This window comes from Hoplias malabaricus, chromosome 1 (assembly GCF_029633855.1).
Source record: "Hoplias malabaricus isolate fHopMal1 chromosome 1, fHopMal1.hap1, whole genome shotgun sequence".
Classification (NCBI taxonomy): Eukaryota; Metazoa; Chordata; class Actinopteri; order Characiformes; family Erythrinidae; genus Hoplias; species Hoplias malabaricus.
The window spans coordinates 48,670,611-48,685,178 of NC_089800.1; the positions used below are offsets into that span (position 1 = coordinate 48,670,611).

Here is a 14,568-nt window from a genome sequence, read left to right on the forward strand (position 1 = left end):
AAAGGCTATTTCCTTCTCCTGTAAAGTTACTGTTTTGTGAAATACACGTGTTTAATTGCACAGTAACAATATATTGTTCTGGACTAATTGGACCGTCACAGATTTGCAAGTCACCCATGCCATGTGCACTAATGCACTCCATATCATTACTGGTATTTGAATGATGAACTTATAACAAGTCTCTCAAGTGTCTAAGCCCATGCAGTGATTTTCACTACAGAACCAAGTGTAATCTTAATGCCGTGCCACCTGAGAGCACAAAGCCCATATCACAGAAAAAGTAATGCAAACTTCTCCATATTCTAACAGTAAACCTGGTCTGGACCTTTTTAAACAAGGACCTTAGGCCCAATAAAGATTTGCATGCATTTGATTCTCCAGTATGCAAATATTGTTGTGTGGACATACTGTTTCCGACTTAGAGAAGTACACATGTACTTTGGCAATATAAAGCATACACAGACTTCCCAATGTGTGTTTACATTCTGGTCAGAAAAAAAGGGAAAGGGCACCATCACTCACACGTGGCATACATTTTGACTTGCAAATTGTGTATGTCACCAGTGACAACAACAAATGTACACCACAGTTTGTCTACACACCACAATATCTTACTCTAAGAGAATGTTTTTTTCTTCTCCACAAACACATATAGAAACCCCTTTCTTCCTTGTGTGAGTGCACAGAAGGAAGCAGGTCTGAATAAGACACTGTTAAGTGGTGATATTGCTCTACACGTCAATGACTAAGCCTGGGTAAGTCGACCTAAATACTCTCTAGAATTATGAACAAAGTTAAAATATTATAGACATTTTTTAGATAAATTAGAGATGTTAGAAAAATACTTTGCACTTTTTTAAAGGTTCTGGCCTTTTTGTTTACATGTAAAACCCTGGATTAATTTAGAGACACAAGAGTGTGGACTTCACTGAATGTCAGAAACAAAGGATGCCATTTAAAGTGGTGTGTAACGGACTTTGAGTTGATACTTGCTTTCTTGGTCCAAGGTATTAGCTGAAGATCTACAGACCAGTGGTTCTAGTACATTATTTTCTAGGACCTATTTTGGGGGGAGGGGGGAAACTATATAAATAAATGCTGTGATAATTTAACCTAACTTGTCTTCTACACTACTGAACACAAATGGATTATAAAGTCGTGTAAAAGTCACTTTTACCTCCAAAGAATTGTATTTGAAAAAAGGTGCTAGTACTATAAATATTTTAGTAATTATTATTGTGTCTCCAAACACTTACAACAACTACTACATAACTATTAAATAACTAATAGCTCCATTAGTTTTAAGCCAAATAACAACTATGGCCAATTAGCCCACTCATGCAGCTGTCTTTTCATCGACAGATAGATGTGACTTGCTGGCTGTAAATTAAAAAGGCCGGATGGGTACACTTTAGTCAGTGTAGTCAGAGCAAATATAGGACAATTTTAATTACTTAAAATACACAATAAATCGGTTAATCTATGAATCCCAAGATGTCCAGGTTGTTACAATAAATATTACATAGAAGACGCTGTAATGCCCATGTAGACCATAAAGCACTGTAATCATATAAACGGTTAAAATAGGTTTTATGTGCATTTGCTGAACAGACAGTATAGGTTTCAGTACATCTTTTTCATCTACAGTATGTTCAGTACAGTCTGACTCTGACTAGTTGTGAGTCATATATTATTTTTAACTGTCTTTGTTCAACTTGCAATTAAATTGTGCATTTGCATTTTGTCCATCTGTGGCAAAACCCACACACACATACACATACACACACAAGTGCAATCGAGATGGTAAGCACACACAAACCCAGAATAGGCAGTTAACCCATGAGGAGAACTTGGGGTTAAATGCCGTGTTCAAGTGCATGCCAGTTCTGTTAAGTGAATAGAGCCTTTGTCCTTCCAGTCCCAAGCTCCTTTCACTAAGCATTAGGGCAGTAAATATTAATTTTGTCTTTAAACTATACAAGCCTTAGCTTTTCCACTCTGTGATCATATTACGCTCAGTTAAAGGCATGTAATCCTTGATTGCATAAGTGTAGTTTAGTGAACACTGCCTTATTCTGATTTCTCTGTCATTTATGATATAGGTGGATGTCCACAATGGAAGCCACCAATCTGACCACTGCTTTGAATGGCAGCTGGATGTCAAACACAACTAATGCAACATCATCTTGCGTCCGCAAAGAAGTGCCATCCCATCCTTTCTTTATTGCTGTGTATTGCCTGGTGTGTCTTGTTAGTCTGGCTCTAAATGCCGTCACCATGCGAGTGTATTTCTGCTCTTCACAACGGCTCCAGTCCAGTGTCACTGTGTACCTGAAGAACTTGGCTGCAGCAGATTTCTTCCTGTGCCTCTGTTTGCCTTTACGTATAGCCAACTATGCCAGCAAATCTATAACAATGCGGCGCATTTACTGCAGTTTTGGTGCCACAGCTTTCTACTACAACATGTATGCCAGCATTCTCTTTATGGATTACATTGCTGCAAACAGGTAATGTACAGTGGAAGGCTTTGTGAAAGCATCTGCCACAAACTCAGTTTCTGTGACTTAAAAATATAGGTCAAGCTTGGTTTAGTCACATGCTTCAAAACCACGTTTTGTAACTGCTAATAGGTCAGTGATTGTGTGCCCTTAAAATGAGTTTCTTTTACAGTTCTTGATATATATACACAACTATGGCAATCCAAAAAAACATACAAATTGCCTAAATTATTTGCATGGTTATGGAATGTTATTTCCATAACATTCAAAGGACCCTTTTAGAGTGCTTTTTGCTAAATAAATTTTGTTATTATTCAGTCATTATTAAAACAATTATGAATCACTAAGTTTGTGATGTTAAGGAGCTGATGTCTATGTGTATGCAAAGTACAGAGACAAAAGTTCATCTACAATATATCTGCATTATGTTTAAGTCAGAATGCATTATGCATTATGTTTAAGTCAAATGTTTAAATTGTGCAGCTTTTGTCAGTACTGTTTCTGACTGCAGCACCAGTTTTGGGTAGAAGTCTTTCACTTGTGAACTATTCTTAGCTCAGCAGTGATATTATAGTGTATAAAACCTCAGCGCTATGGCTGATACTATAGTTGCCACACAACAGTTGCCAGCAAACAACTACCAAGTCAGTGTGATGGCTGTGTTGTATGAATGGTGTGTAGCAGCAGATATACAGAGTGATAATGTTATCATGTTACTATTTTAGTTCTGAGAATTTTATTTGAATAGTCTCATTATGCTTTCCCAATCAGACACTATGTATTATATAAATAGTGGAATAAATATACATACTGTGCATCAACACTTGTGCTAGAAGATTTAATATACTCTATATATAATATAACATAATATAATAAAATAACATCAATGTGACTACTGTCCATGTTTCTGTAGGTATCTGAAAATCGTCCGTCCATTGGAGACTCACACCCTGCAGACACCACGTGCTGCACATTACATCTCTATACTGACGTGGGTTTCTTTGTCTGGAATGGCTATTATTTACCTTGTTGTCTTCCTCTGTACAGCTTGGAGTATTGAACCAAAGCCAGACGTCATTGGCTGTGAGGCCTTACATAGCTCACATATCAACACAATCTACAAAGTTATTCATAGCTTTTCTTTTGTCATCTTCATTTTTGTTTTGGTGTCTTTAGTCCTGTTGTATTGGGGAACTGTCCGAAGTCTCCAGCAAGCTCAACATAGCCAGAACAAGCAAAGTGACCCTAAGCTCAATAAATCTAAGCGCAACATGCTAGTGTTAATGGTGGTATTTTGCGTGTGCTTTGTGCCTTATCACTTGGTGAGGCTGCCTTATGCTTTCCTGAAACCACTGCTGAAGCACTGCAGTACAGCTCAGGCATTTTACACTGTGAAGGAACTTACAGTTTTGCTTTCGGTGCTCAACGCTTGCTTGGATCCACTGATATATTTTATCTTCTGCAAGGCCTTTAGGGCCCAACTTGGCCTCGGAAAAAGCTCAGTCTCATCAAGCAGAAAGCAGAGTGAAATTCCAACTGATTTGAGAAGACAAAGCCACTCAGACAGCAGGGTTTCTACACTGAGACGTCAAAGTGTCATTTAACTCAATAATACTTACTTGGGCCAGTGCATTTTGGCCTATAATTTGATGATAATTAATTTAATTTCAGACATAATCCCACAACAATGATGACTTGAGAGTCAACCCTAGAGATTTATAACTTTCAGACGCATGTACAGAATATAGTGTCATGCAGCAAATATAAAAGCAATATGCTTAAAACTATCAATAAGGTAAAAACGACGGTGTGCATTATAATGTGACAGTTTTTTGTCTACTGCCGTAGATCAAGAAATTTGTGATGTTATTCTACATTCCTTGTAACATTAAGGGCTCTATTTTCGTGGTGAAGTTGGCAAGTGCAGAAATAATTAATAAGACTCGTAGGAGAATGGAGAACGTGTTAATTGGTCTTTTGGTATGTGAACACAGATAAAAAAAATTTCAATGCAGAGCAATGCAATTCCAGATAATGGCTGATTTCATACTGAGAACCACATTGAGTCTGTGCAGGCTTTAACCAGATTCAGTCATCTCATCCGCTTTAAAGGGTGAGGGGCACCAGCAATATATCCTCTTGGAAGCATGTGCAAACGATCAAAACAATTCACAACTATATACATGTTCAATTTTGCTTACTGACTGCTTACTACTACTGCACAATAATAATAACAGAGTACCAGAATTTACAGTTACTGTAGTATCTTATATAACTTACCTAAGCATTTATTTAGTCCCATGACCAACTGCATGTGACATAAGTGCATAACTGCACCTGCATTAAAAAAAACAACAACAACACAGTGAAGCTAAATTTTGATCTTTAGGAGATGGGGACAACTTCTTTGCTCCTTGACAGTTGAGTACTTAGTGCACAGAGAGAGTTGATCCCACGTCCCACCATGGCACTAGCACCATATTTCTGTACACCAAACTAACAAATGACTTAAACAATTCGCTAGAGCATACATTTGATCTCAACATTGGAAGGGACTCAAAAAAAATAAATAAATAAATAAAAAAAGAGGACTTATAATGCTGATCATTAATAGTTTATTAACATACTTTACATTAAGATCTGTATATACATTTAATATACATTTAATTAAACAGTGTCTGAGCCAAGGTTTTTGTGAAGTGTGACGTGTGAGTCGTATGTTTGTAGTTTGTATTTGTTTGTATTATGTACTGTCCATGGAATTTTTTATAAATGTCATTGCAATTTCTTTTTTTATTATTATTTTTTTTGTGATTTTTGAGTGTAACGTCAATTTAAGGCTGTGATATGGACTGTTTTCTTAATATCTACCTATCTTTTTTTTTGTATGCCATCCAGACCAATGCGCACACACACATTTTCTGTTGCCGCCATTTTCGTATAAAAGCCTATGGAATTGTTTTAAAAAATATTTTAAATTAAATGCACTGTCTCTTACTCAGAAAATACAAGATGAGATTTGCATGGCGTCTCTCACTCAGTCTTATGTTTACAGCTTTAGAGCTATTTAAAGCCATGTTAGTGAGAAATGGCACAACCTTCATTTAAAGGAAAGGCAAGGCAAGTTTATTAATAAAGCTTTCATGCATGACGCCCATTCAGTGTGATTTACAGAAACACAGGGAACGTAGAGCAATTTAAAAGCAATAAATAAAATGAATCAGTAAAACAATTAAAAATGTAAAAGATAATAAAATATATAAATTGTCAACAATACTGGACTTGCCACCCCAGCCACTGAACTTCTCTCACAGTTATAAAGTACAAATCGTCCCTTACAGTTATAAAATATGAGACTTCACTCACCTGATGGGATAAGAGTAAACAGTTATAAAATAAGGGTCTTTTCTCACTACTGGTCTTCCCTCCCTCGAGGAGACAACAAGAATAATAAGCCAATCCTTTTTCACAGTATAAACTACAAAAGACAATAAAACAATTAACATTAAAGCATTTTGTTTTAACCTGTCTAAAAAAAGGCCCATCTTGTTTGCCAAATTGTATTCTCTGGGTATGTGTCTAATTGCAGTGTGTTTAGTTTAGTTTGTGGACTGAAAAGCTTGTTTCATGGCAATGACAGATTCAGAATTTGATGTAGTGCTATTGTCACACTTGAAGAATATGAATGGGTTACATGTCAAATGTTAAAGTTGTGTAATGCATTTGTTTCTGTTTTTATTTTCATGTGCTAAAGCAGGAAATAACTTATTATTGCAATATTAAGGCTGCACTATAAAGTGATTTGTTGCTTAGCAACTGGGTTAAAAAAAATAAAAACATGCAGAATGTGTCAATTAATAAATAAAGTTTCCACATTTTTATTTCATGTACTTTTTTGAAGAAACTCTTCACTGATTTTGTTCTTCACTGTACTTACTGACAGTGGCTTCATTGCAAGAAATATGAATAACCAGGTAATGACAACATGGGTTTGAAATGAAACAAGCCAATAATTGAGGTGATTTCCCCAGAACAGCTTTGTTTGCTTCCCCAAGTTCAGTTAGATCAAAGCAACTTCCTTTCCTGATCGACCACAGTGTGAACAGAGCATACTTTATATTCACACTGACTTTAAAAGTCAAATAGAGCTAAAATGATCTTTTTTGTTCTTGAGTGTATGGTGTAAGAGTTTTAAGAAAAGAGCGACAGGTGGTTTGTGGGCTTCCTCTTGTGAGACAGTCTGGAAAGTTTAGTTTTTCCGCAACGTCACTGCACCACTCTGGGGAACAAGTGACTGACACCCGCTTCGTAGAATGTCATTACAGCCAGACTCAAGGAAGTTAGGTTAATCTGTACAGATAATCAAGGCACGGAAAAGGTAGGGTCATATCTGCCTGGGTGGGATACATGGGCCGAAAACCACTTCATGTAAAGACTTTTGTTTAGAAGATGATGTCCTAAGAACAGCTAAAATGTGGTGAGTCTCTTTCTACAAAAAGTTCTTAGCCTGAAGAGCACGTGTGTGTGTGTGTGTGTGTATATGTGTGTGCGTATGTATGCATGTGTCTGTCTGTGTGCATGGGTCTGTTTGCTTCCTGCTTTAGCGTTTATATAATTAACAGCCTGATGGTCGCTTTGAAACTTCAAGATCTACTTTACGGTTTTAGCTTTTTAAAAAAAACCATGGTGTCCATGGGTACATCCATGTTGTAAAGAGGTTCTAAGGCAGACTCAAAAGAGATGTGGGAAGTAAAAGTGTCTGGAGGGAACAGAATCCTGATCTAAATCTTCATATCACATTCTCGATTAGGATTCATCCTTGTACATTAGACTGTGAGATCAAGCTCCTGCTCTTTTCTAACCTTCAAAAAATATCATCTGTCAAACAAAGAATACACAGTCTTCCACAGAGCACTGTTTAAAAACAGACTGCCCATAAACTGAGGTAAGTTTATATAGTCATCTCTTTTCTACAAGTCATTATGATTTATTTATTTATTTATTTTGAAGGAAACCTGGCTCTCACATCCACGTGGAAGTAAAACTGAGACTCTGGGCAAACCACATTAAATTAGACCACCACCATTAAAGTATTTTCAGTACTGTATTTCTTAAAATATGAAGCAGATCTCTTTAAATCAAAAATATTATTTATTCTCACTGAGGATAGAGAAGGTTTGTCTCACTGAATCTCAGGCTGAATAAAGTCAGAAACATAACGTTTAGCTATTAACGTGTTGTGAATATAAACTGAAGCCTGAGAGACCAACTAACTAACAAGGAAATGAGATACAGGAGAGATAAGGAATTCTAAAGAAGCTTACTCAGAGCACACTGTAGATATAGATATACAAAATCACTCACATATATTCTAAATTAAGCTTATATGATGTATTATACAAATTGCTGGTTTCCATAAACATATGCAATGCGGTGTTTACTGATTACTTCTTCAACCCTTACATATTAACTAAATTGTTCTGTATTCCTACACAAATGAAACAATAAAACACGAGGTTATAACCCACATCAGTTCAGATTCTATTTTACATCTATAAGGTATGTATCATGCAGAAATCACTATGCATTATTAGTTGCATTATTAGTCATTGCAAAAGAAAACCTCTTGACTAGATTGCAGTTGTGGTTTTCACCTGGAGTTTGTTGTTGTTTTCTCTCCATATGAGGAACAATGAAGCATCAATGGTAATACATCAGACCATCACATGGCTTGAAAAATCTGAATAAACCAATCAGAGACATAAACAACAACTTCAAAAGAACTATGGTTCCCTGTTTATTCTTTCATGCATACGATTTCAAAATGTTTCTAGCAACAGATGTGACACAAATTATAGAAGCAGGTTTTCATTACTTGTTAGCTATATTTACTTAATATTTTTAACACTAAACTAAAAAGGTACAGTTTGTAAAAAGAACATGTCTGTGTGTGTGTATAAGTTGTATAAACATGATGATTAATTTAATTAAAAAGCAAGAGCATACAGGAAATGTTGCTTTAGAAAACATCCAGTCAGATCACAGGTTAACAGAGCAGCAAAATGACTGAAGTACACCTTTAAATCCTGATACAGACAAAGGTAAATATATCAAATACACTACCCAGGGTGTAAACTTAGCTGTGTCGATAAATATTTTAAAGATTTCAAAGCATGCAACCTCACATTTTCACAATATAGCAGATGTTTCTTTTGGCTCACGCAAGTGTATGTGTGAATGTACGTGTGTGTGTGTGTGTGTGTGTGTGTGTGTGTGAGGGGGTGGTGAATGACCTAAGTGCGTGACTAAAGCTACATATTTAAAGGTAATTACTTGAGAGCAAACCTTCTATACTTTAACTTTGTACCTCAAATCCTATGTGTTCGAAGCCAATAATATGAGTGTGTTTAATATATGATTTCTTTGTCTTTGCAGTGGTTCCTGCCTGATGTATCAACAGATCTGTCAGCTGGCTGGTCTGAATGAATAGAAAATCCTAGGTAGAAAAAGTTCATAGGAGGGGAAATACTGCTTTTCTAAAGACCTTCTCAAGAACTTGTTCTGGAAGTAGTTGATCTAAGGGCATTCTATGGACGGAACTACATCATTTGCCGTGATGATAAATAACCAGTCTGCAACAACACCCAACATGGAGCAGAAGGAATGCATTGTCAATGACAAAATGATACCCTTTGCTTCATTTTACATCATCATCTTTCTGATTGGCTTGGCTGGCAGCCTGGTGGCACTCTGGGCCTTCATCTACAGCAAGAACTCTAAGCAGTGCATGAATGTGTATCTGATCAACCTCCTGACCTCTGACTTCCTGCTCACATTGGCTCTGCCATTTAAGATAGCCAAAGACCTGGGGGTGCAATCTGAGAGATTAACCATTTTCCACTGTCAGGTCAGCGGACCACTCATCTACATCAACATGTATGCCTCCATCACTTTCCTAGCCTTCGTCAGCGTCCACCGCTACCTCCAGATCACCCACAGCTCCAAACTGTTTCGTCTGCAGGAGGTGGGCTTTGCTTTAATGATGTCAGCTGTGGTGTGGATGCTGGTGCTCTTCATTAACGTCCCAAATATGGCCATCCCAATCAAGGAGGAGATTCCTAGTCGCACTTCACTAACCTGCTCTGACTTGAAGCAGGAGATTGGTCAGCACTGGCACACACTATCCATCTTTCTGGGTACAGCCATCTTCCTAAATGCCTCAGTGGCTGTACTCCTCTCTAATGGCTTGGTGCTTAAGCAGTTGTGGGGCAAACGTGGAGGAGACCCCAAAGAACAGGCCAGCGCCCACCATGCCACTTTAAACATTTCTATGGTCACGGTGGCTTATGTGGTGTGTTTTGTGCCATACCATGCAGTACGTATGCCTTACACATTCACACAGAATCAGATCATCACTGACTGTGGTGTAAAGAAGCACCTCTTCTTAGCCAAAGAATCCACTTTGCTTCTGGCCATTCTAAACCTGTGCTTTGACCCGGTGCTCTACTATTTTTTCTGCCGCTCATTCAGGAACCAAATCACTCAGGTGTTCTCTAAAAGGACCATATCAGCTGCAGATGCCACTTATGAGCCAGAACAAGACATACAGCTACAGCCAGCAGAGAGTATTTAAAATACAAAAATATATAATGAAAAACAGGAAGTCACATTTATTAACTTGACATTACACTTGATGCTGTACTGTATGCAGTGGGATTGTCATATAAATATAAATATGCTTGTAATTCAAGCATCACTTTGCACATATTAGATGCCTTGTTCACACGTACATGGGTATTTTTAAAAACACAACTATTTTCTATGTGGTTTGACCTTCGTCCAGATGCAGACTGTATTTTAGGTCACTGAAAATAGACCTTTGGAAAATGTTAGAGTGAAGAAATTCAGAATCTACATGTTAAATTTCTTAATGTAGACAGGAAAAGAGAATGTAACGTCCTATCCACAGGAATCTAGATGATATGCAGAAAATAATATTCTGTGTCTCCTGAACACAAGAAAACACAAAATTCACCAAAAACAATCAGCAAAAACAAAGCTTTTTGAAAATGCCTTTAACGGCAGAGATATTATTAAACCCAGTTTTCAGCCTAGACGTGTGTTCGAGAAAACCTGGCTTTTTAATATAGACACCACGTGCATGTTGGTTTCTGTATTTATTAACTGTGCATGCATCTAAACCAACAAAGCAAGCCACAGGTTTGCCTGTGTGCTCTAAGATAAAGTGATTAATTACATGTTTGCAGCTGGATTTCACTCACTATCACATTGCACTGTAGAGCAGAGATGCCAGATAGCACAGCTTAGCAGTTTTACACAGGCCCAGTCAAACTAGCAGCTGGGGGAACAATTTTAAGAAAAACATGTTACTGCCAAGTGGTGAATATAAATTCAAAACAATGCCAAGGGCATCATTCATGTCTTTGCTCTGGTGAACTCATGTGAGCGGTATATGATCTTTTTTGCATATTTATAGGGTTTAGTGTGTTTTTTCAAAAAATTCCGACGGTGTGGATGAACATGTTTTTGAAAACGGAGAAAAAAGTAAAAAAGTAAAAATATCCAGGTACGTGAGGACAGTGCTTAAGACACTGAGAATGTTCAAATAATAAAACATAAAAATACTTGAAATAAACACAGACCAAAAAAAACTGGTGATCAAAAACCATTTACATGTGATAATAACCAACATGTATTGTTACATAATGATAATTGAATGCATCTTATTGTTTGTACAGTTTGTAGGTAAAAATCATTTCATTTCCAGTAGAAACCTGTGTATTTACCTAAATATAAATGTTAATATCTTGTGTTATTACATCACCTCCCACTCAAACAAACTGAAATGCACGTGAGTTTATCTATTAGTTTTAAACATAACTCATTTGAATCATTATTTGGTATAATAAAGCTATAATAATAAACAAAATGTCAAGAAACTTTACACACAGAAGAGTACTGTTTATTTATTTCATTTCTAGGATTAAGTGCAACTTTGTCATGTACAAGCAGAGGAGAGGTAACATGACAACCGTGCTCTCAGTATATCAAATATACAGTGCTCAAGACTTTAAGAAACAGGAGAAAATCAAGATGTACTCTTGCTTTAGATTTGAAAATATCCAAAAAACATATACTGGCCCCACAGAGACCAGAACTCAATAAGGCTTAATGTGTTAAAACAACTGTACTTAGGTTGTGGGAAGTAGGAAACCTCTAAGACTAAACTGTAAAAGTGTGAAAGAAAATGTCCTTTCATGCAAAATAAGTTAGGAATATTGAACCTGACCTTCACAGGTCTAAGTGTTTAACTTTACAATGTTCTCATAGTTGAAAACTGCTTTCAAATTCATTCTGCTCTCAATGCTACTGCTTCATGCACAAATATGTAAATATTTAAATATATAGAGCATCTATATAAATGCACTTTTGCACTGAATAAAATATCTCTTTATGTATTGCAGCTTATATGATCTTGATATGACATTAGCCTTGTTGGAATAGTAACATATACCACTACTTACTGCTTGCAAAAGTAAAATGACTGATACCAGCCTTAGATAAGAGTGAGACTGAATAAATGAAACAGGAAAAAGTTATGGGTTTTGGTTAGAGTTACATCCTGTGTGCTGTTTTTTTTTTTTCGAAGCCTCTTTATCTTAATGTCTGTGCTTTGTTTCTCTTTGTTTTTAGTCTTAACAGTCTCTTTAGTATTTCCAGTAAAATGTAATGTAAATTGAGCTGTGGGCAACCTTAAAAAAACAGACAGTGACAAATCAAAGACTTGTCTGTGAGTCATGCTCATTTACGCATCAGATGTTGGAGTTTGTGATAATAACCGCTGCTTATTTTCCCAGCAATGGTCTAGATGAATTATGATTGGTTAAAAAAGGTCAGTGAGTTATTTTAGCCGTAACATGGGCTTTCCCATTTCATAATCTGAACTGGTTTTTATTTTCATTTCCAAAGAAGTGCTGTTGCAAAATCATAAATTGTGACACATCCTTAAAAAATTCCCATCCTATGTTCATCAGCACAAATGACTGGGCTTTAATCAACATCATTAAACATATGGGACCTCCCCAGCTGTCAGCGCATCAAAACAACCTCTGTGATCTCAAACATTGCTAGATTAGTTAGATTTTAAGCAGCCATATTTGGCAATGAAACATCCTTAGAATATCTTGTCGTAATCACGCCTGAGGGGTGACCTGTGTGTGAGGATACATGTGATCGTCGGTGTTTTATGCTTCTCAGTCAGAGCTTTGTGGAGCCATGTGGAGTGGATTGATGGCATGTGTCAAAATAATACACACTCATCCATTAACTTTTAAATTTAGTTTGTACTGAAAGCAAGATGCAGTAATAACATGAAATAACGTGTGCCACACATAACTTTACAGTGCAATGTTTAATACAACCGTTATTTTGTATTGCTTGATACCTCTATGCTATTTCTGCTACAGTATATATGAGTTTTAAAATGGTATGTTGGATTGTAAAAGGACATGCTCTTGTCACAGTTTATTAAAAGTGGAAATGCAGTGTCTCTGTTTTGTTAGTTTGCTCCCTGTATTGACAAACAGTACACATTAGCATCTGAAGACGAAATGTTTTAACTACAAAGCGGTGGGAACATCTTGCAAATATAAATATATATATATATTCCTTCCTTCTTCCTCTTTTATACAATTTTTATATTATATATAAAATTATTATATATATTAAATTATATAGAGAAATATATAATTTATATATATTAAAGAGCCATTATATAACAAAAGGTGTAATTAAATACATTTATTTGCCAAAAAAGGGCATAATTAATTAAAAATTTTGAGTGTATTTCTACATTCCCATACATTATATACATTGTTTCTTTAGTGTAAAATTTTCTTTTTCCACCTTACACACATTTCACATTTCTGCATACATATTATTTGTGAATTTTAATATTTCTACATTATATATACACATTTTTTACTGTTATATTTCTAAATGTCTACGTCTATAAGTAAACAGGGTCGGTGGTCTCAACTTCCCCTTAAAGCAGGATTTGTAAACTTGGCAAATCAGTTAACAACCCAGTGCTCTTGTGTGAAGGCATTAACAAAGGCACAATGGGTCTACACAGCAGAGATGTGCACCACCGTGCTTCCTATTCTGTCCCCGCAGCACTTGGCTGTATTTAACAAGTAAAAACTCTATTCATGCTTTTAGATTTTTACAGTTTTCAGTCTTTACTTCTGACTCTTGCTGGTGCACAAAGGTAAGTGAAACAAGCATGCCTGGTTTGACATAGGTACCAATATTAATGTGTTTTGAACAGTTTAATACAGCCATGTATCAATGTGCTACTGAGATGGAACAAAAAGCAAGACAAGGACAAGGTCACCATGTCAGTATTACTGCTCAGGCACAAACCACTGAGGCTGTTTACTCGTCTGTTAAACTGAGCAATCCAGCTTCTGAGTGAGACTGTGTACCCGATGTACATAGGCCGATAATCGCAGAAATGTAAAATTGTGGAAATACAGAAAAAATAAACATGGAAATTAATAAATGTGGTAATGCAGAAATTGCCCAAATAATAGTTAATATTAAAAACATTAATAGTAAATATAAATATTAAAAGTAAGTACTAATATATGGGAATATAGAGATAAATCCAAACCACTTACTTATGCCTTTATTACTAAAATTAATGTTCTTATTTAATTCATGTATTTATTTATTTATCAATTAATTTATGCTTATTTGTTAATTAAATAACATATATATTTCCTTTATTTTTTTATATTCATGTCATTTTTACATCTTCCATAGTGTGTTTCTGTGTGTGAGAGTGACATGTGAGAGATAAGAGATCTGAGAGATACTGACACAAACTAATTTGAGCCTTTTCTTTCAAAACTACAATAAGTAGTACAGCCAAGGAACCACACACAAAATGACACATGAAATTGTTGAGTATCCTGACAGTAAAGAAGATATATTACCACTATATGCTGCAGTTTTAATCTGATTTTTATTTATGAGAAATTTTATG

At 36.0% G+C, this 14,568-nt stretch overlaps 2 protein-coding genes across 2 annotated transcripts; both read left to right on the forward strand.

Annotated features, from left to right (window-relative positions):
• Positions 1 to 646: 646 nt before the first annotated feature.
• LOC136710795 (P2Y purinoceptor 14-like) lies at positions 647 to 6,337 on the forward strand. The gene is made up of 3 exons (XM_066686622.1): positions 647 to 755; positions 2,103 to 2,507; positions 3,412 to 6,337. The coding sequence occupies exons 1-3, from the start codon at positions 742 to 744 to the stop codon at positions 4,100 to 4,102; spliced, it is 1,110 nt and encodes a 369-aa protein (XP_066542719.1). The 5' UTR covers positions 647 to 741; the 3' UTR covers positions 4,103 to 6,337.
• Positions 6,338 to 6,839: 502 nt separating this feature from the next.
• gpr171 (G protein-coupled receptor 171) lies at positions 6,840 to 13,050 on the forward strand. The gene is made up of 2 exons (XM_066665581.1): positions 6,840 to 6,975; positions 8,934 to 13,050. The coding sequence occupies exon 2, from the start codon at positions 9,088 to 9,090 to the stop codon at positions 10,129 to 10,131; it is 1,044 nt and encodes a 347-aa protein (XP_066521678.1). The 5' UTR covers positions 6,840 to 6,975; positions 8,934 to 9,087; the 3' UTR covers positions 10,132 to 13,050.
• Positions 13,051 to 14,568: the final 1,518 nt, after the last annotated feature.